The 22,404-nt window shown below is 40.1% G+C and overlaps 1 protein-coding gene and 1 long non-coding RNA gene across 3 annotated transcripts in view; one reads left to right on the top strand and one right to left on the bottom strand.

The window, feature by feature from the left end:
• LOC129473472 (uncharacterized) overlaps positions 1 to 13,955 on the bottom strand; it is a 37,600-nt gene extending 23,645 nt beyond the window's left edge. The window contains exon 1 of the long non-coding RNA XR_008654268.2: positions 13,828 to 13,955. This is a non-coding gene — a long non-coding RNA (uncharacterized lncRNA). The remainder of the gene's footprint in view (positions 1 to 13,827) is intronic.
• KLHL31 (kelch like family member 31) lies at positions 702 to 19,914 on the top strand. 2 transcript variants are annotated; one of them, XM_063632654.1, is made up of 5 exons: positions 702 to 887; positions 8,738 to 8,893; positions 10,325 to 11,529; positions 13,296 to 13,779; positions 14,464 to 19,914. In XM_063632654.1, the coding sequence occupies exons 3-5, from the start codon at positions 10,358 to 10,360 to the stop codon at positions 14,524 to 14,526; spliced, it is 1,719 nt and encodes a 572-aa protein (XP_063488724.1). In that variant the 5' UTR covers positions 702 to 887; positions 8,738 to 8,893; positions 10,325 to 10,357; the 3' UTR covers positions 14,527 to 19,914. The 2 variants fall into 2 exon arrangements, with proteins under 2 accessions (XP_063488724.1, XP_055119965.1); XM_055263990.2 differs by lacking the exons at positions 8,738 to 8,893; positions 14,464 to 19,914 and having other exon boundaries at positions 13,296 to 14,028.
• The last annotated feature ends 2,490 nt before the right edge of the window (positions 19,915 to 22,404 follow it).

Here is a 22,404-nt window from a genome sequence, read left to right as displayed (position 1 = left end):
GATCTATTTTTCTATTATTGTAGCTTAATATCATGTTAACTTTTTAAGCAACCATTTCACACTCTTGGTGCCCATTAAAAGTTTGTAGTCAATTATAATCATTGAATTTTTTTTCTCATGAATTGTTGCCAAAGTAGATATTTCCCAACCTGCATGTGTGCTAGAGTGTGTGTTAATCTCAGACCTCTCTGTGATCACAGGAAAATCGCTGACCATAAACCTCACTTTATTAAACTATAAAATGAGCCTAATAATGTTAGAACCACATGTGAGGTGCTGTAGAAAGTACCATGTCTGGTAGATACGTGCTCCTCTTATAAAGAACAGGCTATTTATAACCACTATCTTCTCAAAAGACCGTAGGTGACCAGGCTAATTACCTTTCCAAAAACTAATTTTTAATCCACAGCCTTCCCTTCTCCTTACTCTACTACAATCCCTGCTTCCAACAATTAAACACCCATCGAGTTAACATTCTTTCCTCTCACACAGGTTGATTGAGCTCTTGACTTTCTTTCTTTCTTTCTTTTCTTTCCTTTTTTTTTTATTTTGAACAACCGGTCAGGTCAAGAAACCCAATCCCTCTCCACCAACCGGAGCCCCGCCCCCTGCCCCCAGCTGGCCCGGAGAGTTGAAGGCCAAAGACAGAGAGGAGGGCGCTCGCTGCTCTGCTCCCGGTCAAAGCGCAGGCTTGGCCTGCCTTATCCAGTGGGACGGCAAAGGGTCACTCTAAAAATTGCTGCAGCCGGGTCTTGTCAGGTGGCTGCTGGTGGCTCCCCACCGGAGTTTCCTTCTCCCTTTCTCTGTCTCCACAGATCCCTTCCCAAGAGGAGTCTCCTGCTAAAACTTCATCGTCTCAAGTTGACCTGCCACTTCACCCAAGGAGGGTAAGGAGCTGGGACCAGAGTCACCAATTCCTGCCTTCTAGATCCTGGAGTGTGTGTGGATGTGTGGGTGGGAGAGGGTGGGCTGAGTGTTCGTGGTTGTAGAGCTATTTTACTAAAGGGAGTCTACAGCTGGGTCAGGTGGTTCATGTCCCTAATCTGAAGTTGGGAGACAGAAAACATTTTTTTGAAATCTGAGAAATGTAATGTGTTAGGAGAATGTCACAGTAACAGAAATGCATGACAGTGATGCCCTACAAATGTAAAACCACCTGTAATTTCTAACAAAAATTCTAAACCTCTAAAGCTTAAGATATATTTTTCTCTCACTACTTTATAGAGAAGGAGAAGGAGAGAAAATTCTTAGGCTTTGTTCACAAAGTTTAGAATTCTACCTTTATTTTTATCAAGAATCATTTTAACATTTGTTACTGATCAGTTTGGATAAAATGTTACCAGTTTTAACTAAATCTGTAGTACAAAAATCAGACAACTCTGAATTCCCAGAAATATAACCTATTGACAAAATGGAGACAAAAATTGACAAATAGGACAAAAAAACCTATTGACAACATATCCTTCCTAAAAAAAAAAAAAAAGTTATTTGGCTAAAAAATAGGTTTTTGTCTTAAATGTGCACATATCATTATGCTGACACATATTTTATATTAAAAATCATGTTGGAAGTGTAATGGTGAAGTGGAAACCACCCCCCCACACCCCACCCCAAGGTTGGACTTAAAATGGCAAGCGACAGAAGCCGGGAGGGTTTCTATTCCTGGAGGTAGGGCTGATGAGCCCCGACAGATGCAGTGATAGGAATGTGGCCAGGACAGGGAGCGGGAGCAGCTGATTCGCCCCTTTGGCAAAAAGACATTCTGGGATCCCAGTTCATACTGGCATGAGAGTGACAGTGACACTTTAGCACACATGGCTTTTCAGCTTACCCTGCTGTGGACTCTCTCCCAGGAAGCATGGGTGCAGGGCAGTGGGAAGGAAAATGTTTTCAAATATGAAGTAACAACCCTTTTCTATAACCAGTTCTGGGGGCCTTCATCTGGGATCAGCTGGGGCCAGGAAGAATTTAAGTGCAATACTTTCACATGGACTTGCCCACTTACAGACAAGGGTCCAATTATGTAACATTGCTTGGCAGCATTATTCTCAGTCCAGTCATTTTGGATCTATTTCGGGTTATGGATCTCATGAAAACGCTGAGCCCAGTGTGTGGAAGTACACATAAACACATGCACACAGTATGTTTCAGACTATTCCACAGGACTCATGGACTCACCTGATACCCAACCCTGATCAGGAATGCCAGATACAAGTCAGGTCATCCAGCTACATTTGAATTTCAGGTAAGCTACAAATCAACTTTTAGCATAAGTATGTCCCCAACATTGCCTGGGACATACTTATACTAAAATATGATTCATAGTTTATCTGAAATGCAAATGCAACTTGACATCTTGTATTTTTATTTGCTAAATCTAGCTGTTTTACATATAGATCCCATGTAAAGAAACCTTGTCTCAGTTGGTTCATCCCTATCTGATAATGAGTAGATTCTAGAGATATGGAAGGCCATATTAAAGGGAGATTTAATGTAGGAACAGATTTTGACAATTCTGACAGCAAAAGTCAGTTGTGTATTCATAACTCTCTGCAAAATTATAGAAGCAAAAGTAGTGCATCTCCTTGTTTGACAGATGATTGAACTGAAATCCTGATAGGTTGGACGTTCTGCCATAGGTCTATCAAGTGGTTAGAGCAGAATGAACACCAAAACCCAATTTTCAGTTCTATGATAATCAAAAAGGCATCAGTCTTAAAACTCAATTTCTAACCTCCTCTCCCTCCAACACACAAAATACTAGGAAAGAAAAAGACCCAGTTTACTAAAGTTTTCAACAAAACCCAAACAAAAACTTTTGTACTGTGTCCTTGTGTCCTATATACAGCCTTAGAGAATAGAATTGTAGTTAACTTTGTGCATAGAGCCTGTATACTTTATAGATAAAAGTTAGGCACAGCCTCTAGCTAAGTTGAACCATATGAAATTGAAAGTATTTGCTTTTAAACAAAAAATGGTAATTTCATATTCAATATACTTCTAAAGGAAGTGCTTGATTATCTGATAAACAGATTCATGCAAGCCCTCCTTGTCCCTATTTATTTGGCTTACCTAACCTATTGGATTTTCACATTCTTACTACCCTTAATAGGTTAAAGAAATCCACAGGACTGATGTGCCCCCAAACAAATTTATTTTACATTCAAAAAGGTAACTCTTTTATTCCAGTATTTGGAAACAGAATGAACCATTTCATGTTCTCTATATCAAAATTTTAAATTTATAAACACCAGCTATACCTTGCACTGTCTTTGTCTTCCCATGTTAGAAAAAGCTAACTTTTAACCTACTACAGTTTTTACCCTACCCTGGATTTAAAGAAGACAATATAGGGGCCCAGGGTTTCCATGGGTTTGAATTTTTGCCCCAGCACACACTGCACACTTGCTTATGTGGTATTAGACAAGTTTTTTTTTTACTCTTTCTGATTCTTAATTTCTTCATTTGTAAAATGAACATAATGTAACCTACCTTTTAGGATATCTGTAATATTTAAATTTAAAAACTAAAATGATGTAAAGTACTTAACCCAGGGCCCAGCACATAGTACACTCTCGATTAATAAATGCTAGCTGTATAGCTGTTTTTTTAGGTGAAAATGGAGCTATCCATTTACATTAAATACATAAAACAGATTCCTGCTTGGTGATGTATATTTAAGAATTAATATACTTAAATTTGGCAAATACAAAAGATAATGAAAAATGTAATGATTTACGTAACTCTGCCCAGCTGCTTATCAGGTGTTGAATACATGGCACTAGAAATGGCCCAAGAGCCAGGATCTGCAGTGGGCATGGGGAGGGGAGTGTGGAATTGCGTCTCTGTTACCCTCTGCCCAGTTTCTAACGGGCAGCTCTTCCAGGGTAGTCAAGAGGTTGCTCTACGTGATAGCAGATAGAGCAGAGGGAGAGGAGGCTGTGGGGTCCGTAGCCAGGAAAGGTGAATTCTCTGGGCTTCCTCCACAGAACGAAGGGGTAGCTCCAGCAGCATAGGGACCCTTCTACAACCCTCTGCATCCTGTGCAAAATCTTTTCTTTGACCCAGAAAGGGAAGGGACTGGCAGTGCCTCCAAATAGCTGTTCATCCCATTACACAACCTCAGCTGCTGTGGCTAAACCTGCTCCTCCTTCCAGAATTCCTACTGGTAGGAACAGTGTGAAAAGTGCAAGCCACCAACAGTCCTGGTGGAAGCTTGTAAAGTTCTTCCTTCCTTTGATCCCAAAAAGCAACATATCAGAGCCCCCCTTAGGCAGCCAGGGAGAACCAAGCCTGCTGTGGTTTAGGAAAAATGGAGAAACGGCCTTCACACTCTCCTAGCCACGGCAGCTTAACAAAGACGCACGCGTTGCCATGCAGACCATAACCCGAGTCAAAGCCCTCCCTAGGGTATACTAATAATATCCTGGCTGATGGTCCTGGCTACCGAGCTTGGGCCCTGGCTACCAAGCTTGGGGATGCCCTGAGCAGCTGACAAGAAGACATTCACTCTGTTAAAAAGAAAAAAGAGAGAGAGAGCTTTAAAAAAAAAAAAAAGAGAGAGTAAGTAAAACCCTCATCCAACTTTGCAAAGTTAAAATATTAATTGAATCAAAAAGAATGGAATGTTTTTAAAATGTATTGCTCAGCGTGTAGGTTATACTCTATATATGAACACATATATGTAACTCATTTTGTAACACCTCTTTCTCACAGCCACATTTTGACTGTCACTGTGACTATCACTGATGATGACCTAGGAGTGCACAGTGAACATTTATTTGTATCATTGTAGAAGAAAACAGTGAAAGTTCCTGTACGAACTGCTCTGACTACATGTTAATAGGTGACCTGGTTACTAGATAATATGTTTTTAAAAATACTCAGTTTTTTTCCAGTCATCTTCTATTAGCCCATAGCATCAGCCTCGAAGCCCAGCACTATGACCAAATTAGTAAATTGAAGTGAATTAAATCGTTCCACTTTCCTTTCCTGTGCATATATATTACTTTGCTGGCCTTTTATGACTTCTTTCCTTAAAGATTGCCCTTGCTCTTAACTTAAACATGATTGTGGAAAAATCCTGGTTGGTCAAGTGGCATGCTGTGTGTCTGGGTGGGCGTGTGTTTGTTTGCACCCAGTGTGATGTACCTTGTGTCTGTACCCAGAAAGGCTCCAATGTGAGGGGCCTGGAGAGTTTGTTGAAGCCTTTCCTGTATGCCCCATTGACAACATAGCCTCTGGGTTCTGATCCCCCATAAAGAGGGAGCTAGTCTTTTCTGTAACAGGGCCTGGAGCATAAGATGCGGCTTATTGATTCTTACTAGACTACAGTTCTCCTCAAGTTGAGAAAAGCAGTGGCTTTGGGAGATGCAGGAGCAGCGCCACAGGCAGAGCATTTATTAGGACATAGGAACAAATGAACAACTCTGCAGCCCTGAAGTCAACATCAGAGCTTTGCTCAGCTTCAAAGCAATGATCCTGATCCTCAGGTTCCTCTGAAGGATCTGCAGCAGTGTCCTTATTGGAGGAACATGGCACAGACTGAGAACACTTGGGTGGGTGGATGGACAGCCTTACCTATGAGTTGCAGACCCGGCAATGAGATGTCATGGTAGCTCTAAAGAAAGACCGAATTTATGAGTATATATAGGAAAATCTGGCCACAAGAAAGTTGTTTGCAGGCTTTGATTTCAACGGTTTCTTTTCTTTTCTTGAAACAGAGTCTCGCTTTGTTGCCCAGGCTGGAGGGCAGTGGTGTAATATCAGCTCACTGCAACCTCTGTTGTCTCCCGGGTTCAAGCAATTCTCCTGGCTTAGCCTCCCGAGTAGCTGGGATTATAGGTGTGTGCCACCACATCCAGCTAATTTTTGTATTTTTGATAGAGACAGGGTTTCGCCATGTTGGCCAGGCTGGTCTTGAACTCCTGGCCTCAGGTGATCCACCCGCCTTGGCCTCCCAAAGTGCTGGGATTACAGGAGTGAGCCATGGCACCCAGCCTGACTTCAAGTTTCTTAAATGGTCTCCTGCCTGTTCCTCTCCTTCTCCCCATTTTGGAGAGAGCTAAATAAGGCAGTTACCTCTAAAGAGTGATTTCACAGGCTTTAAATGCCTCCTTTTAATTAAAAAAAAAAATACATATGTGTTTGCACATGTGTATCTATCTGTAAGTTTTCAGTAATGTTATAGATTACCTGAACAACATTATCAATTGCCCTGATTTAATTGACATTTATAGAACATTACACCCAACAATTGTAGAATACATATCCTTCTGAAATGCACGTGGCATATTCAGCAAGTCAGTATATATAAATATATATATATATGTATATATATACACACATATATATGTATATATATACACACATATATATGTACATATATACACACATATATATGTACATATATATACACACATATATATGTACATATATATACACACATATATGTACATATATACACACATATATATGTACATATATACACACATATATATGTACATATATACACACATATATGTACATATATATACACACACATATATGTACATATATACACACATATATATGTACATATATATACACACACATATATATATACATATATACTTACATATATATGTATATATATATACATATATACGTACATATATATATATATATGTATTCTACAAAGGCTACTCTGATAGAAATTTGTATGTGAGTCATAGAAGGACACTTATTTACAAAGCAAAAACCATGTATATCTGGGAAAAAGAGTAGATCTGCCCATTAACTGGTTAGCTTGGATTCGTTTGTCAGACTAGCTAATGTGTCACCCAGAGGGGTCTTACAGAAATAGGACAAGGGCAAGAGAATATAAAGAAAAAGAAGGGCATGGAAGTTCCCATGAGTGGAACAGGCCAGGGCTGAGTCAACAGTGGGAACACCAGGAGCAGCATGAAGGTCAGGCAATGGAGGAAAGAGAAGCCATCAATAGGAAGTAAGAGAAAGAAAATGGAGAGAGAGAGCTTTTACTGATTTCACTATTTCGTCTAGCCTCAAATTGCACTCTCTCTTCCTGGAGATTTCTTAGTCCTTCTAGACTGCATATGAATTTATCTAGTTCAAGCCTTCCTGGCATCCAACCTCCTGTGTGTATTGACCGAATGTTACCTGCCCACCTGTCTCCCTCATGACCTCGGCCATCTCTGAATGCATGTGACAGGCTGAGTCACGCCTCCCTGCTTCAACTTGAAACATTTCCTCTACTTCTAATAACCTTCTCCCTCCTATACATGCTGCTATTTAAGACCCTTCAGTTACCAAGACCCAACAGGATTCGTGTTATCTGCAAAACCTCCCACTCTAACACCACCCCACCACAATAGTCCTTTTTATTTGAATCCTTAAATCCAGACACACAATCTGTTCCATGTACTCAGTTGTTTTGCTCACCTAACCTATAACCAAATGCCCCAAGTTTTCTGAACTTTCGGGGTTAGCCCTACCTATCAAAATAAAAATAATCTGTTTCGCAGGCTCTGTATTTGCATGTATTCCTTTTCTCTCCCTGGCATTTTTAAAAAATCTCATAGAAATATTTACACGTTCCAGAAATCCTCCCTTGGTTGCTGTTCGCCACTTCTTTTCTGAGTCACTATGTGACTCTCCCATATTGCCTCCTGCACCTCATGACTGTTTGTCCATGATGTGGTGGCTTTCTCTGATTCACTTCATTCTAAAGCTTAAACAGGCTCCTTTCTCTATTCACAAAGACAACTAACAAAGGCTATTTCTTGTCATGAAAATGGTTCAAATTTTTTTGAACATTCACTTTTTGTCAGGTGCTCTGCAAAATGCTGTTACAGACATTTCCTCATTAGACTTCATTGACAACCCTAGAGGCAGGCACTATTATTATCTTCTCTTAAGAAATAAGTCAGTGGAGACTGTAAGAGGCTAGGTAATCTACCAAAAGTCACACGGTAGATAAGTAGTCAAATTGGTATTTATGTTATATTTTCATTGTCATCCTATTTGAAATATTATCAAAATTTCTCCTGTGGTTTCTTTTTTGACTCATGGATAATTTAAAAGGAACTGTTTAATTTTCAAGTATTGAAAATTAAATGGTTTTCCTAGATAGCTTATTGTTATTAATTTCTAATTTAATTCTGTTTGGATCAGAAAGTATGCTAAAATACTAAGATCCCTCTGTAAATATTATATGTATATCGAACAAATTGAAATAATCAAATAGCTACTGCCCTGAGCTTCTCTGAGTCCCTCCCACCCTTCCACCCTCTCCTGGGTCTATTATCTAGTAACTGAAGAATTACACAGTGTACCTTAGGGGGACTGCTGGGACCCAGGTCCAGCACTGTGGCCTGAATCCATTCTGGTTAGTAGATCACCTGTTTTGTCAGTAATTAATATTTTAAATATCACCCTTACATGCTACTTATGGAACAACATCTTAATGATGGATAACAGAATATTTAGAATTTCAGTCTGAGGCATTCAGATTACTCCCCAGGCTCCGGATTTCCTCTAAAACAATAAGCATTTACAAGCCCTGTATCTATATGAATTAAAAAAAAATGGCCACAGGAGTTCTTCCAGGAACACAGACAGGACTTTCCCCCCAAAGTTTACTCTGTTGTGCTAACCTAGCTCCTTATTGATATTTTGCATTTGCCATGTCTTGTCTCTCTAATATAAATTACATCTTGTACTGCTCCATCATTCCCAGCACTGTGCTGCCCACACCAAGATGGATATCTGATAACTGCTTGCTGACAAATATTCAAAAGTTTCTCCCAGAAAATCCAACAAAGAGGCACTCAACACATAAGTTAATGCATTTGAGCATTGAAATGATAGAGGGTTCATAATCTATTTTCACAAGGTAAGGATGCATTTTGCATTGTTTGCAAAAAAAGAATGAGAAGGATATATGTGCTACAGTCTTGTAAAAAATATAAATGTGAATATGATAATCGGAGCTTAAAGAAGAAAACAAAAGCACTGGAAAAGAAATAAACCATCTCTATGTTCTGCCTACCTGCTACTCTTTTTCTGCATGGATAGGAACAGGAGCAAATACAATAGAAGGGCTGCAAAATTACTTTAACACATACACCACCCATCAAGTTGAAAACGCTTCAAGGAGAGCCAAAGCTGAGTTTTACCCCTCAGGATGAAATTACAATGGGATTTCACACACACACAGACACACACACACACACACACACTCACACACAAAACAACAAAAAATTGTAAACCACCTAAATACATAAATGCTTATCAACAGGATAATAGTTGAACAATGTATGATATACCCTTACTATGTGTTACTATGCACTGATTATAAGGAATGAGATGGATTTATACATATACTGTGCTATGGAAAAATGTACATGAATTACTACTAGTGAAAAGAGAAAATTGTTGAATAATTAGCGTAAGGCTGTTTGATATAAGTTTTCTATAGTGTTATGTTGGAGCTGGCTTGCACTGGCTCACAAGAGCTGATGGTTGAATTTTCAGAAATTTGGTAAGCCGATTGTTAAGCAGTTGATAGCTTGAAATCAGCCATGATGAGAGTATTTGCACCAAAGAAATCATCAGATTAGGCTGGGCAAGGTGGCTCATGCCTGTAATCCTAGCACTTTGGGAGGCCAAGACAGGTAGATTGCTTGAGCCCAGGAGTTTGAGACCAGCCTGGGCAACATGGTGAAACCCATTCTTTTCAAAAAATGCAAAAAAAGTAGACAGGCATAGTGTCACGCACCTGTAGCCCCAGCTATTCAGGAGGCTGAGGTGGGAGGACTGCTTGAGTCCTGGAAGTCAAGGCTGCAGTGAGCCAAAATCACACCACTACACTCTAGCCTGGGTGATAGAATGAGACCCTATCTCAAAAAAAAAAAAAAAGTTAAAAATACTTGTTTTCCCAGTCTGTTGCTTGCCTTTTAAGGAGTCAGTTTTGTTTCATGATTTTTATTTTTCTATATTCTGATATTTCAGTCTTTTCTTTTATGGCTTCTGGATTTTGTGTCAGCTGAGAAGGGCCTTCCCTAACCTAAGTTATAAAAACAAAAACAAAAACAAGATCCCTAGCTTGTTCTGGTCTTATATAAGTTTGTGTATGTGTGTATGTTACTTAGATATTTAATTCATAAAATGTGCATCTAGTTTAATATGTCTTTAAACCTATTTTAAAAATTAATCTATTTTATGCCATGAAAACTATTATCTTATGAAAAAGTTTCTCAATGTAGTGTTTCAAAGTCTAAAGCACAATGAAAACAAAACCATGCTTTTTTCTCTCTCTTTTTAGCAAGCTCTTGCCTGTGACAGTGTATTTGCCAACATGGCACCCAAAAAGAAGATTGTCAAAAAGAACAAAGCAGATATCAATGAGATGACTATAATCGTAGAAGATAGCCCCCTAAACAAACTGAATGCTTTGAATGGGCTCCTAGAGGGAGGCAATGGACTTAGCTGCATTTCTTCTGAACTAACAGATGCTTCTTATGGCCCCAACCTCTTGGAAGGTTTAAGTAAAATGCGGCAGGAGAACTTCCTATGTGACTTAGTCATTGGTACCAAAACCAAATCCTTTGATGTTCATAAGTCAGTGATGGCTTCATGCAGTGAGTATTTTTACAACATTCTAAAAAAAGACCCGTCAACTCAGAGGGTAGATCTCAATGATATCTCACCACTAGGCCTGGCCACTGTCATTGCATATGCCTACACTGGAAAGCTCACTCTCTCCTTGTATACAATAGGAAGCATTATTTCTGCCGCTGTTTATCTTCAGATCCATACTCTTGTAAAGATGTGCAGTGATTTTCTGATACAGGAGATGAGTGTTGAGAATTGCATGTATGTTGTTAATATTGCTGAAACATACTCCCTAAAAAATGCAAAAGCAGCAGCCCAGAAATTTATTCGGGATAACTTCCTTGAATTTGCAGAATCGGATCAGTTTATGAAACTTACATTTGAACAAATTAATGAACTTCTTATAGATGATGACTTACAGTTGCCTTCTGAGATAGTAGCATTCCAGATCGCAATGAAATGGTTAGAATTTGACCAAAAGAGAGTAAAATACGCTGCAGATCTTTTGAGCAATATTCGCTTTGGTACCATCTCTGCACAAGACCTGGTCAATTATGTTCAATCCGTACCAAGAATGATGCAAGATGCTGATTGTCACAGACTTCTCGTAGATGCTATGAACTACCACTTGCTTCCATATCATCAAAACACATTGCAATCTAGGCGAACAAGAATCCGAGGCGGCTGCCGAGTCCTCGTCACTGTTGGGGGACGCCCAGGCCTTACTGAGAAGTCCCTTAGCAGAGACATCTTGTATAGAGACCCTGAAAATGGATGGAGCAAGCTTACGGAAATGCCAGCCAAAAGTTTTAATCAGTGTGTGGCTGTGATGGATGGATTTCTTTATGTAGCTGGTGGTGAAGACCAGAATGATGCAAGAAATCAAGCCAAGCATGCAGTCAGCAATTTCTGCAGGTACTTGATCTTTTATTAGGAACTGAAATGGCTCAATATTATAGGGAAATAGCCCTAACATAGAAGTAAATTAATCTTGCTTATTAACTTAGTCCATTGGCTTAGTAAATCAAAAATAATAATAATGCCACCTTACATATGTTCAGCACTTTATGTTATATAAAGTGCATTCATTTATATTTTGCACTATAGATTTCTGAAACAAGCCTGTGAGGTGGGTGGGGAAGATATAATTATTCTGATTTTACATAAGAGAAACCTGATACCCGGAGAAGTTACAACACCAGTAAGCGGCAATTCACATTTACTCATTTCTAGTTGGGTACTCTTCACAATACACTGACTTTTGATAGAAATTAGGTACAAATTCAGTTTTTAACACTAAGTAGTAAGAAAGAATAGAATAATACAAAATGTATTTTAAGTGGCTGCTACTGACAACTGTCAAATTCATAATTGGCAAATAGAATGAGATCATTAAAAATGTGGCAGCTAATTAATTTGAAATACTTATTTGAAAACCGAATAACAGAAAATGTGTCAGTATTTTTGACACATGCGGAAAAGAGTAAAAGAGTAAAACACATCCTTCAGAAAAATGGAATTCAAATGCCATATTATTTTATATATTTATGATTAAAAACTAAACTTCCATTCATACGAAATGTTCAGAAAATCCTGCTTATATCATGGTAGTAATATAAAGTCAAACATAACTAATGAGCAAGACCTGAAAATTTGTGTAGTATTTCATGAAAAATATTCTTTATTATTCCATTATGTGTGTAAGCATTTAAAAGAACACAATTAACTGATTTTTAGTGTTTGATTTGTAACTATAGTTGAGTTTAATTTGGGAGTTAAATGAGACAAAGATGAACATCAGACTGAAGGAGTGAGTTCTGTATTTACAATACTTCTGAACTACGTCAACAGGAAAGCATCAGTTCACTATGCTTATTTTCCTCCTGCTGAAAAGACACCTTTTAGTACCCAAGTCGCTTTTTGAGGTATTGATTTCAGTGCTTATACATGGATAGTTCCGAGCACTGAAAAAATATATATATTTATCCCTAAACTAAAAAGTCTTCTCTACTGACAAGTGCTGGAAAATAGAAGAGTACCCAAAGTTAAGCCTTTGTTGATGCTTTTAGATATGAGTTCCATTGGTCTCAGTCTAACAGACAAGAGAAGACTTTGCTGAGTGGCTTGGCTATATTGTCGCAATGGCCAAGACAGGTGTAGGAATAAGGGGTTTGTGAGAAATGGAGAAATCCAATCAGTCAATTCGTATCTTAAACAGTGAGAGGGAGCTAGGAATGGTTGGCATTAGAAGATATGCAGAATTGACTTTAATATGGCGATGCCCTCCTCTGATCACCACTCCTCTGATCGCCACAAATGCCCAGCCTCCCCCATGTGCACATCTCATAAATCCCACTGGATGATAGATATTTGAATATGGAGGAAAGGGGGACTGAAAGTTCAGTCTCTGTGGGCTCTTCTCCAAGTGGCCCCATAAACGGAGTGCTTATAAACGGAGGAGAGGCGGGGGCGAGGGGTAGTCAATGCCTGCTTTGTCTTTTCCAAGTGTCACACATTTTTACTGGCTGAGAGAGAAACTCCAGCCTCCAGGTGACGAGCTGGGCCAGGTCCCTCGCCTCCTTGCAGGGGTAGTGTCAGGCTTCCCACTCATGATTTGCAAAGTAACATGGGGTCCCCAGCTGCCGCCGACAAAGCTGTCACACCTTCTCTATCATTTCCAGATACGATCCCCGCTTCAACACCTGGATACACCTGGCCAACATGAACCAGAAGCGCACGCACTTCAGCCTGAGCGTGTTCAACGGGCTCCTGTACGCCGCGGGCGGCCGCAACGCAGAAGGAAGCCTGGCCTCGCTGGAGTGCTACGTGCCCTCCACCAATCAGTGGCAGCCGAAGACGCCCCTGGAGGTGGCGCGCTGCTGCCACGCCAGCGCGGTGGCCGACGGCCGCGTGCTGGTGACCGGAGGCTACATCGCCAACGCCTACTCGCGCTCTGTGTGCGCCTACGACCCGGCCAGCGACTCGTGGCAGGAGCTGCCGAACCTGAGCACACCCCGGGGCTGGCACTGCGCGGTCACGCTGAGCGACAGAGTGTACGTGATGGGCGGCAGCCAGCTGGGGCCGCGCGGGGAGCGCGTGGACGTGCTCACCGTGGAGTGCTACAGCCCCGCGACCGGCCAGTGGAGCTACGCGGCGCCGCTGCAGGTGGGAGTGAGCACGGCGGGCGTCTCGGCGCTGCACGGCCGCGCCTACCTGGTGGGGGGCTGGAACGAGGGCGAGAAGAAGTACAAGAAGTGCATCCAGTGCTTCAGCCCCGAGCTCAACGAGTGGACGGAGGACGACGAGCTACCCGAGGCCACTGTCGGCGTGTCCTGCTGCACCCTCTCGATGCCCAACAACGTGACTCGGGAATCCCGGGCCAGTTCGGTATCTTCTGTGCCAGTCAGTATCTGAGCCCAGGTAGATGCAGGGACGCAGGAAGAACACCTGATTTATTCATAGAGCCACGTGGTTAACCTCTGAGTTCTCGAAAAGGAAAATATGTAACATTTACTACACGATTGTATTGTAAAATATGTCGAGGCACATGTCCTGATGGCTTTAAATTCCTGGTATGGCATAATCTACCTCTTTTTTTTTTTTTTTTTTTTTTTTTTTTTTTTAGCAAAATACAGGGCCATGGCCAACAGAAGAAACAATTTATTTCAGTGGCCACTGGGTGGCAGACGGAATTCGTTAAAGGCACTCTCCCAAGGCTTCATGTTTCCTAAATGTATAGCGGTTACACCCACATTTGAGATTTTTTCCTCTACACGTTAGTACACTTGAGATTTATGTAAGTGATTTCATGTTCAAAAGTTTATTTTCCTCTCTCTCTTTTTTCTTTAGGAAGTTGAAGATATTCATATAGATTTTATTTATTTAAAAATGGAAATTGTCGATCTCCAATAAAGACTTAAGATTTAATTCTGTATTTCAACGCAATTTTCCCCCCGTATGTGATTGAGGAAAGGATTTTGAAAGATATCCCATGACAACGTAATAAAGCTTAAAACAAGATCTGACCGAAAGGAACAGGGACCCTAAAGTTGATAACCTTTGTATTAGCGGACATTCCTCTTCCTCCATGCCTCAGCCCCAGTTTATTTTCTACCATAAAATCATGTTCTCAATGAAGTAATTGATATGAGTCATTTAATTTATAGCATAAATTTAAGTCATTTGGTTGTTTCAAGCAGAAGGATTTGCATTTTATCCCTTGTCCTCTATTAAAGAAGAATTTCACGTACCCTGGGAGGCTTACCGTCACCTAAAAACTACACAAACCCGGTTAAAGGCAGCCTTGGCCCTAATGTACACTCTGCGAAGATCACCAAATAAAACTATGTCCCTAAGGACCATTAGCCTTAAGCTTAGAGAGCTTGAAGTTTATACAACCAATAACAATAATTTTATTTGTCCCAATCCTTTATATGATAAGAATGAAAGAAACATTTGGAATTTGTAGATTTGGTAGTAACTGGATGAATGGGTTCTCCTGTTGATAAATGCCACTGTTTCGCATTTAATATGAATCCTCCTGATTTCTTAAGTAAAAATCAAACACTCATCTCACATATATAAAAATATATACTCATTCTGTCCTATTTTTATTAATCTCATCTGCTCCAAATGAGCTTTGGATTTATAATCAAAGTATACCCACTTGATAGCATTTTTCTTATATGTTTGCCAAGTTTTGGGGAAAGGGAATGACTGTAGTAAATGATACATATTTTCCTTTTTTATAATTTATCACTTTATTCTTTGACAGTATATTTGTTTTGGAGAGGAAGCGGCCTATCAATTATGGGTTATGTGCAATTGGATTTTGAAAACTAAAACAAGCTATTTAGGAATTGAACATGAGATATATGGAAATATAATTCGGTTTTTGTTAATCTCATCCTCTCCACCTTGTGTAGATAGGTTATTGCTAGTTATGATATTTATTTCTAAAACATGTTATTTGAACTGTGAAAAATGGTTCATATAGTACACTTTGTGGAACAATTTTATATCATTGCCCCTTATGAAAAGTTCAATCTCTGGGTATTTAATGATAACACTCAGGTAAGGGCTACAAACGCTGTAAATTAAGAACAAGATATTATTAACGTAAAAGCACTGGGCTGTTTCGTTATCCCACACAAAGAATCTTTTACCTTGGTATATGTGCATATGGTATATTACCTTGGTGTATGTGTATGTGTATATGCACACACTCATACAACTGAGAAGCCTACAGTATATGGTTAATTTTTAGAGAAAAGGGTGTTTTATTGTGGGTTACAGATCATAAGTGAGTGAATAGATGTAATTCCTTGATGCACACTAACAGATGTGTTCCCATTGACATCTTAGAAGTATTGTATGAAGAGGAGGACCTAGGGCTTGAAATGAAATGAGAATCAATCAATTGTAACATTACATGATGGAATAATGAGAAGAGATACTGAAACTAGAGGATTTTTCATCTATCAAAGCTTGATAAAATAGGTTGTGCAAAAACTTGGCAGTGGCTTTCTAGAGATGAAACTGGAGACATGTTAGAGCTGGATAAATCATTTAAAATTACCATTTAACTTATTTTCTGCATTGTTTATCTGAAGACTCAGAAAATCCACATATTTGAGCTTACCAGACTCTTGGGTGCATTGTTGTTCTATCTTCTGCTTCAACAGTTAGGAAAATAAAGACCAATATGAATTTGGAATGTCGGAATTTCTGACATACCATATTGGTGAGGAGTATGGAATGTGAGGGTCCGTGAAAGTTTCGTATCCTGGAACATCTTGCATTGCCAACTGAAAGACATAAAAGTATGCAGAATCAAAATTATGTGTGTCCACTTTCATGTGTAAGTAAAACACATTCTTTAAACCAACTGTTGAAGCAGTTGCTCCTAGAAACCTAGTTTCTCCAGATTTCCCGAGTGGAAAATATTTAGTATGTTTTAAGCTTACATTCAATTACTCTCCAGAGTCTTAGGACCCAACCATATACTTCCTTTTATTTTTTATTAAAGAAAATGACTTGTTATTTTTCTAACGGCTGAGTCCTGTGATGAAATAAAAGCATCAGTTCAACGTATCAGAGAAATTGCATGTTACCCAGCAGGTGAAATAATAAAATTCAAGCTCTCTTTTTCTAAATGGGGCAGAGACCTGATGAGAAAGTCTCCAGGAAGCCAAAGTTTAACATAGTTTGTCCATTTTTAGTTAGGTTCTTGGTGCCAAGTTGTCATCCCTGATGCATTAGTTGCTTTCAGTGCATTCAATGAATTTTATTTTTACTTCCTATGTTGTTAAGAATGGTTTTGAATAGAAGGTCAGTGATGGTACAGATTCGTATAATTTTAAAACATGATTAGATGGTAGTGATGTGTTATGAGTGAGGAGGTATAATTGATGTCATAAGGAAGTGAGTACTGAATGGTTCTATGATTTAAGGTACAGCAGCAGTTGTAGTAAGTGTATTTTACAAATACACATGTAAATAGAGGTTTACCTGGAAATATGTACGTTCTAAAAGGTCAATTTTTTAATGTTTTTTTTTTTTGCTGGTTATCCTGGCCAAGCATCTTCAGAACTCATCCAAGTTACTAGACAAAATAAACTAAAATCACCTCATTAACTTTTTCCCTTAGTTACAACGAAATGAATTTATGTAATCTCTGAACGAACTAGATCCCTATTCCAGCCACTGATAAATATGTTCTCCAGCACAAGGCAGCATTAAAAGGAATTACTTTTCAGTATTTCTTTTCATGGCAAAAAACCTACAGAATAATTTTCCAAACAGTCCTTTATTCATAATTATAAGAATTAAACACTCTAAAATATTAAAGATTTACCCTCCAGCACATTCAATGGGTAAAGACCATTTAATTTGCCCTCTCGAATTTGAAATCAATTATTTGTCCTGGATATTCTTTTAAAACTTTTTATTTATTCAGCAAATATTCTCAAAAAAATTTCTTTGTTTGCTTAAAACATTCTGGTACTATATAAGGAAAAACAAACTAAAATGTATGCAGTGTTATTTTGTAATCTCATCACTATCAATAAAGCTGCATTCAATAAGGCCTTAGTCAATGACTAAATATGGGCAGTTTTGAAATATCCTTTCTCTGATGATTGGGGTGTTTGTTTTTTTCTCTACTTAGTTTTCGGGATGATTCACCTAGACAAAACAACAGCAAATGACAAGTAATTGAAAAAATGTTTCAACAGCTTGAAGACTAGTGAAATAAAAAGGTATAAAACATCAATAGAGACTTGCTTTGTAACTCAAAGAAAAGCCCAACTCTGGTCTAGCTCAGCCATGACTACTTAGAAGTTGTAGGTTAAGTGTGGTTTCTCTTCCTGTTTCCACCCTGACCACAGCCAGCTTGTCACAGGTGCATCATCATTTGCAACAAAACGTTTTAGGAAATAAAATCCCATTGTTGTGTAGACAATCTCTTACAGCCTTTTCTTCTACCTTACCCCTCCAAATGAGTAAGTAAAATGTAACCAACATAAATGCTCAACCTTTGATCTAATTTAGTACTTAAATAATAACATTCAGTTGAGGCCATCAAATCTAGGAAATTCTAAATGGCAGCAATGCTTTTCTTAAACTTCTCCAAGCCCTATAATCATATAAATAGACTAGACCAGCCTCAAACACAAAACAACTGGTGCCACAGTCCAAATTTTGAGCAGACCAGCCAGATGCCTCAGAGTTTCTTTGCGTTTTCTTTAAACTCCCACATTACTCCAAGCTTCCCTACAGATTTGTACGGCCTCCCACAACAGTCTTGGGGATGTCTCCACTCTCAATTACAGTGGGAAACTAAGCAGGATCTTTTTTTGCTAGGCCAGGTGTAGACATGATGTATGCCCTCTCCAGGCTTCAGCACTGTGCTGAATTCTGTCTACATCTCTTTGGCCAGAACAGCCATCTGGCCTACTTAGATGAAAGGGAGCTAAGAAAAAGGTCTTCATGTCCAGGAGGAAAAGTAAAGTTTTCATATAGCATTGTCTCTTCACAATGAATGGCTAGTCATCTTCATACCTGGTTACCAAGGGAGCAAAGAGCTTCCCAGTCAAACTTCCTCCCCTCAGCCACACTGCTCTGGCTCTGATCACACCATAACAATGCTATCCTCTTCCTTTCCTGGGTCACAAGACATGTACTCAGCTCCCCTATTATACCTTGCGTTTTTCCTTCTGAAGAACAAGCCCAGACAACTCCTGCAGCCTTTTCTCAATTCACTGCCCTTACAGGTCAAGAGCATGTATTAAATGTATTCTGCCAGCCTTGAGTGTCTGCACAAATCTCGTTCCCAACAGCCATCAAATAAACCCATTTAACGTTAAGAATTGCCCTCCTCACCCCTCCCTCCCTGGGTCTCCTTGTTCTTCTCTTTCTGGAATCATCTTAATTCTTCTTGATCTAACCTCTTCTAAAAGAATGTTGAGTGAAAATGATTCATCTGTGACTTAATTCCTGCCACTCTAGCCATACTAGCAGGTTCCCAATATATGACAATTTGGGGAGAAGAGAACACCTGTAGAGTCTAAACGAAGACATACACGCATCTGTTCTTAATCCCCATTAACAGCAGAGGATTCCTGAAAGAAAGAGGGGGAAGGAAGCTAAATGGTGGTAATCAGTCTCTCAAGTTTTATTCTGCAATATTAATGAAACGTTTCCATTTATTGCAGAGTTCCAAACTGAAAAATGCTTTATTTCATTACAATTCTGCATATAAGTAGCAAAGAAAATTCTGTATGCCAAAAGAATCCTTTGTTGTTTAACAAATGTTCATTAGACATAATTATATCCCAGCCTCATGCCCCTGATCCTATTCTGGCTTTCTCTGCCCTGCTCTGCGCTCCGTCCCCTAGTGACTACATCATCCAGACTCAGGCTCTTTGGCTGAACATTTTATTCATCCAATGGGAGGTATCAGAAGGAGGTCAGAGGGCAGAAGCAAGTGGTTGGGATATTTTTTTCTGCCCTCTTCAGGCTTCAGCACTGTGCTTCTGGCCTAGGCTGTAACTCTCAACAACTCCAGCCCAGTGGCCTTTCCTCCCTGGTTCAAATCTCACCGTGCTTACGTGCCATCATAGCTTACCATCTCTGGATATTTTCCTGTTGATTTATGTTCTGCCATCCCTTTTAGAATATAATCCTTAAAGGTGAAAATTTAGTCTCATTCACAGATGTACCTCCAGTGTCTAGAGTCATGCCTGGTGTATAGCAGGAGATCAATTTTTTGTGTGTGAAGTAAATAAGTGAATGAGTGAATGAAACAATAAAACCATCATGACCTACTGCTTGCTGATCTCTATTCCAATATTACTCATTTATTTAATGAGCAAATACTTCTTAAGCATCTACTGCATGCAAAACACTTTCCCTTACCCCAGTAATCACTAGAGGGAAGCACATTAAAGTACAAAACCATGATAACTAGGACTTTTCCAAACTAGCTGCAAGCCAAAAATTAAATTGTTAAGACACATTACAGGTGGAAGGAGTTATGCAACCAACACTTTCCATTTCTTAAAAAAAAAACAAAACTCAAAAGATTGATATCTCTATAGCTATGTCCCCACTAAAATTTTTTAAATTACATGCATCCTCTCTATAATTGCCCATTCTTCAAAAACAGGTTAGGACTAGCTTCATCATTTAGCTAGTAAGCATTTGTTCAGTCCTTACTAAGTACACACACACACACACACACACATCATTTAAGTGTGAGTGTGTGCATATATACATATGCTCTGTGTGTGTGTGTGTGTGTGTGTGTGTGTGTGTAAAATATATGGTCTTATGCTTGCATTCTGAAATTAAGAGCCATTATGATTACATCACCTTATCTCATATGAGAGCTAAACAAGTTAATAGGTAAAGTTCATTTCTTTAAATACTTCTCATGGGCAGCCATGTTTTCAGAGACACGGAGAAACCTGAGAAGGTAGAGCCTACACACAGATACCCTGGGGCCTTTTTCTGACTCAAAAATGAGAGATAAACAGGGACTCCTGGAAGCAGGACCCTTGCTGCCCAATCCCTGGTGCCCTTCAGAACCCCAGACCAGTCTCCATTGAAGGTGTTTCATTTCCCTCATGGGCAAAAATACTGAGGACAAGTCACTCATTGCAGAGTCCTTGGAGATGGACAGTGAATCTCTGGGCCTGAGTCTTCCAGAGACACTTGGAGTGCAGTAGTCCATTCTCACGCTGCTAATAAAGACATAACCGGGACTGAGTAGTTTATAAAGGAAAGAGGTTTAATTGACTCACACAGTTCGGCATGGCTGGGGAGGCCTCAGGAAACTTACAACCATGGCTGAAGGGGAAGCAAATACATCCTTCTTCACGTGGCGGCAGCAACAAGAAGTGCTGAGCAAAAGGGGGAAAAGCCCCTTATAAAACCATCAGATCTCGTGAGAGCTCACTCACTATCACCAGAACTGCCGCCATCATTCAATTACCTCCCACCGGATCCTTCCCCTGGGGATTATGGGAACTACCATTCAAGATGAGATTTGGGTGGGGACATAACCAAGCCATATCAAGGAGAGTGAGATATTGCATAAAGAAATAGGGGGTGGCAAATTCAGCTGAAAGAAGGGCTGGCTCCTGCTTTGGAGGCATTCCACAGAGCCACATTTCTGAAGATGGTGAGGTGTAATGGAAACTGATCCTGGGACAGCTTTGGGAGCCTGCTGGAGATGGCAGGGCCACAAATGGACAAATGGAAAGAGTTACTATTGGAGGGGAGTCTCCCCATACAGGACTGCTTGTTTTAAACAGGGACAAACCAGCTCCACTGAAAATCCATGAAATGTTAAGGCATTGCCAATCTCCATTATTTCCCCTGAATTCTTAAATTAAAATCCAACTTGATAAATTAGTGCCTTTGATGAAGCCATCCAGTCCTCTGCCCCTGCCTGCTGGCACTGACCAAATACAAAAGAAAGAGGGAGTCTTGGGGGGAAGGAGAGCCCTGTGACCTCTGCAGGAAGATCAGGGTCCCAGGCTGCAGAAGGAAACTTTAAATCAAGGGAAGAATGACCTTGCCCAGGGCTGTAGGCACATGGGTCCTCCGCTGTAGCATGTGTCACTATCACTCCCTGACATGCGCTATGCAGAGAACAGGTATTACACAGCACTGCTTTGATGTCTCCCAGGTTTGATGTAGGGCCAAGTAGGGCCTAGAGTGGCCAGAGCTCACAGGCTGGTTCCTCTGCCTGTGGCTGGCCTTCTCCATTTTTCCCTAATGCATTGTACAAACATTATCTCTTTCCATTTGTGCAGTGGGTGGAGCAAAGTTACAGAGCTGGCCTCCCCCTCTCCCAGCCCCGCTGATGCCTTGTGCCTTGTGCCTTGTGCCTAGTCACGTTTGGGTCAAAGATAGAACACTCAGCAAGGTTCAGTGTGGTTGGCTGTGGCTCACAGAATACAGGCAACCAGGGGCAGAGCTGCAGTACCCATTAAAACCGTGGAGGCCTTGCTGACTGCCTCAAAGATCAGCAGTCCCGAGTATCTCTGCAGTGCTCTGCTGGTGTCTGAATGCTAGAGAGAGCACTCAACTCTTTTTAGACTTCCCAGAGATTCTAGTATCTGCTGCTATGACTGTTTTTTGTTTGTTTTGTTTGTTTGTGACAGGGTCTTACTCTGTCACCCAGGCTCAAGTGCAGTAGTGCTATCCATTGCTGACTGTGTCCTCAATCCGGGCTCAACTGAACCTCCCAAGTAGTTGGGACTATAGGCACATGCCACCATG

Source organism: Symphalangus syndactylus, chromosome 23 (genome assembly GCF_028878055.3).
Source record: "Symphalangus syndactylus isolate Jambi chromosome 23, NHGRI_mSymSyn1-v2.1_pri, whole genome shotgun sequence".
NCBI classification, from domain to species: Eukaryota; Metazoa; Chordata; class Mammalia; order Primates; family Hylobatidae; genus Symphalangus; species Symphalangus syndactylus.
This window is presented reverse-complemented; position numbering and strand designations above follow the sequence as displayed.

Excerpts from the sequence above, each read along its gene's own strand:
- KLHL31 (XM_055263990.2), top strand. The coding sequence starts at position 10,358 with ATGGCACCCAAAAAGAAGATTGTCAAAAAGAACAAAGCAGATATCAAT. Across the intron at positions 11,530-13,295 it reads GCAGTCAGCAATTTCTGCAG|ATACGATCCCCGCTTCAACA; the intron begins GTACTTGATCTT and ends TATCATTTCCAG.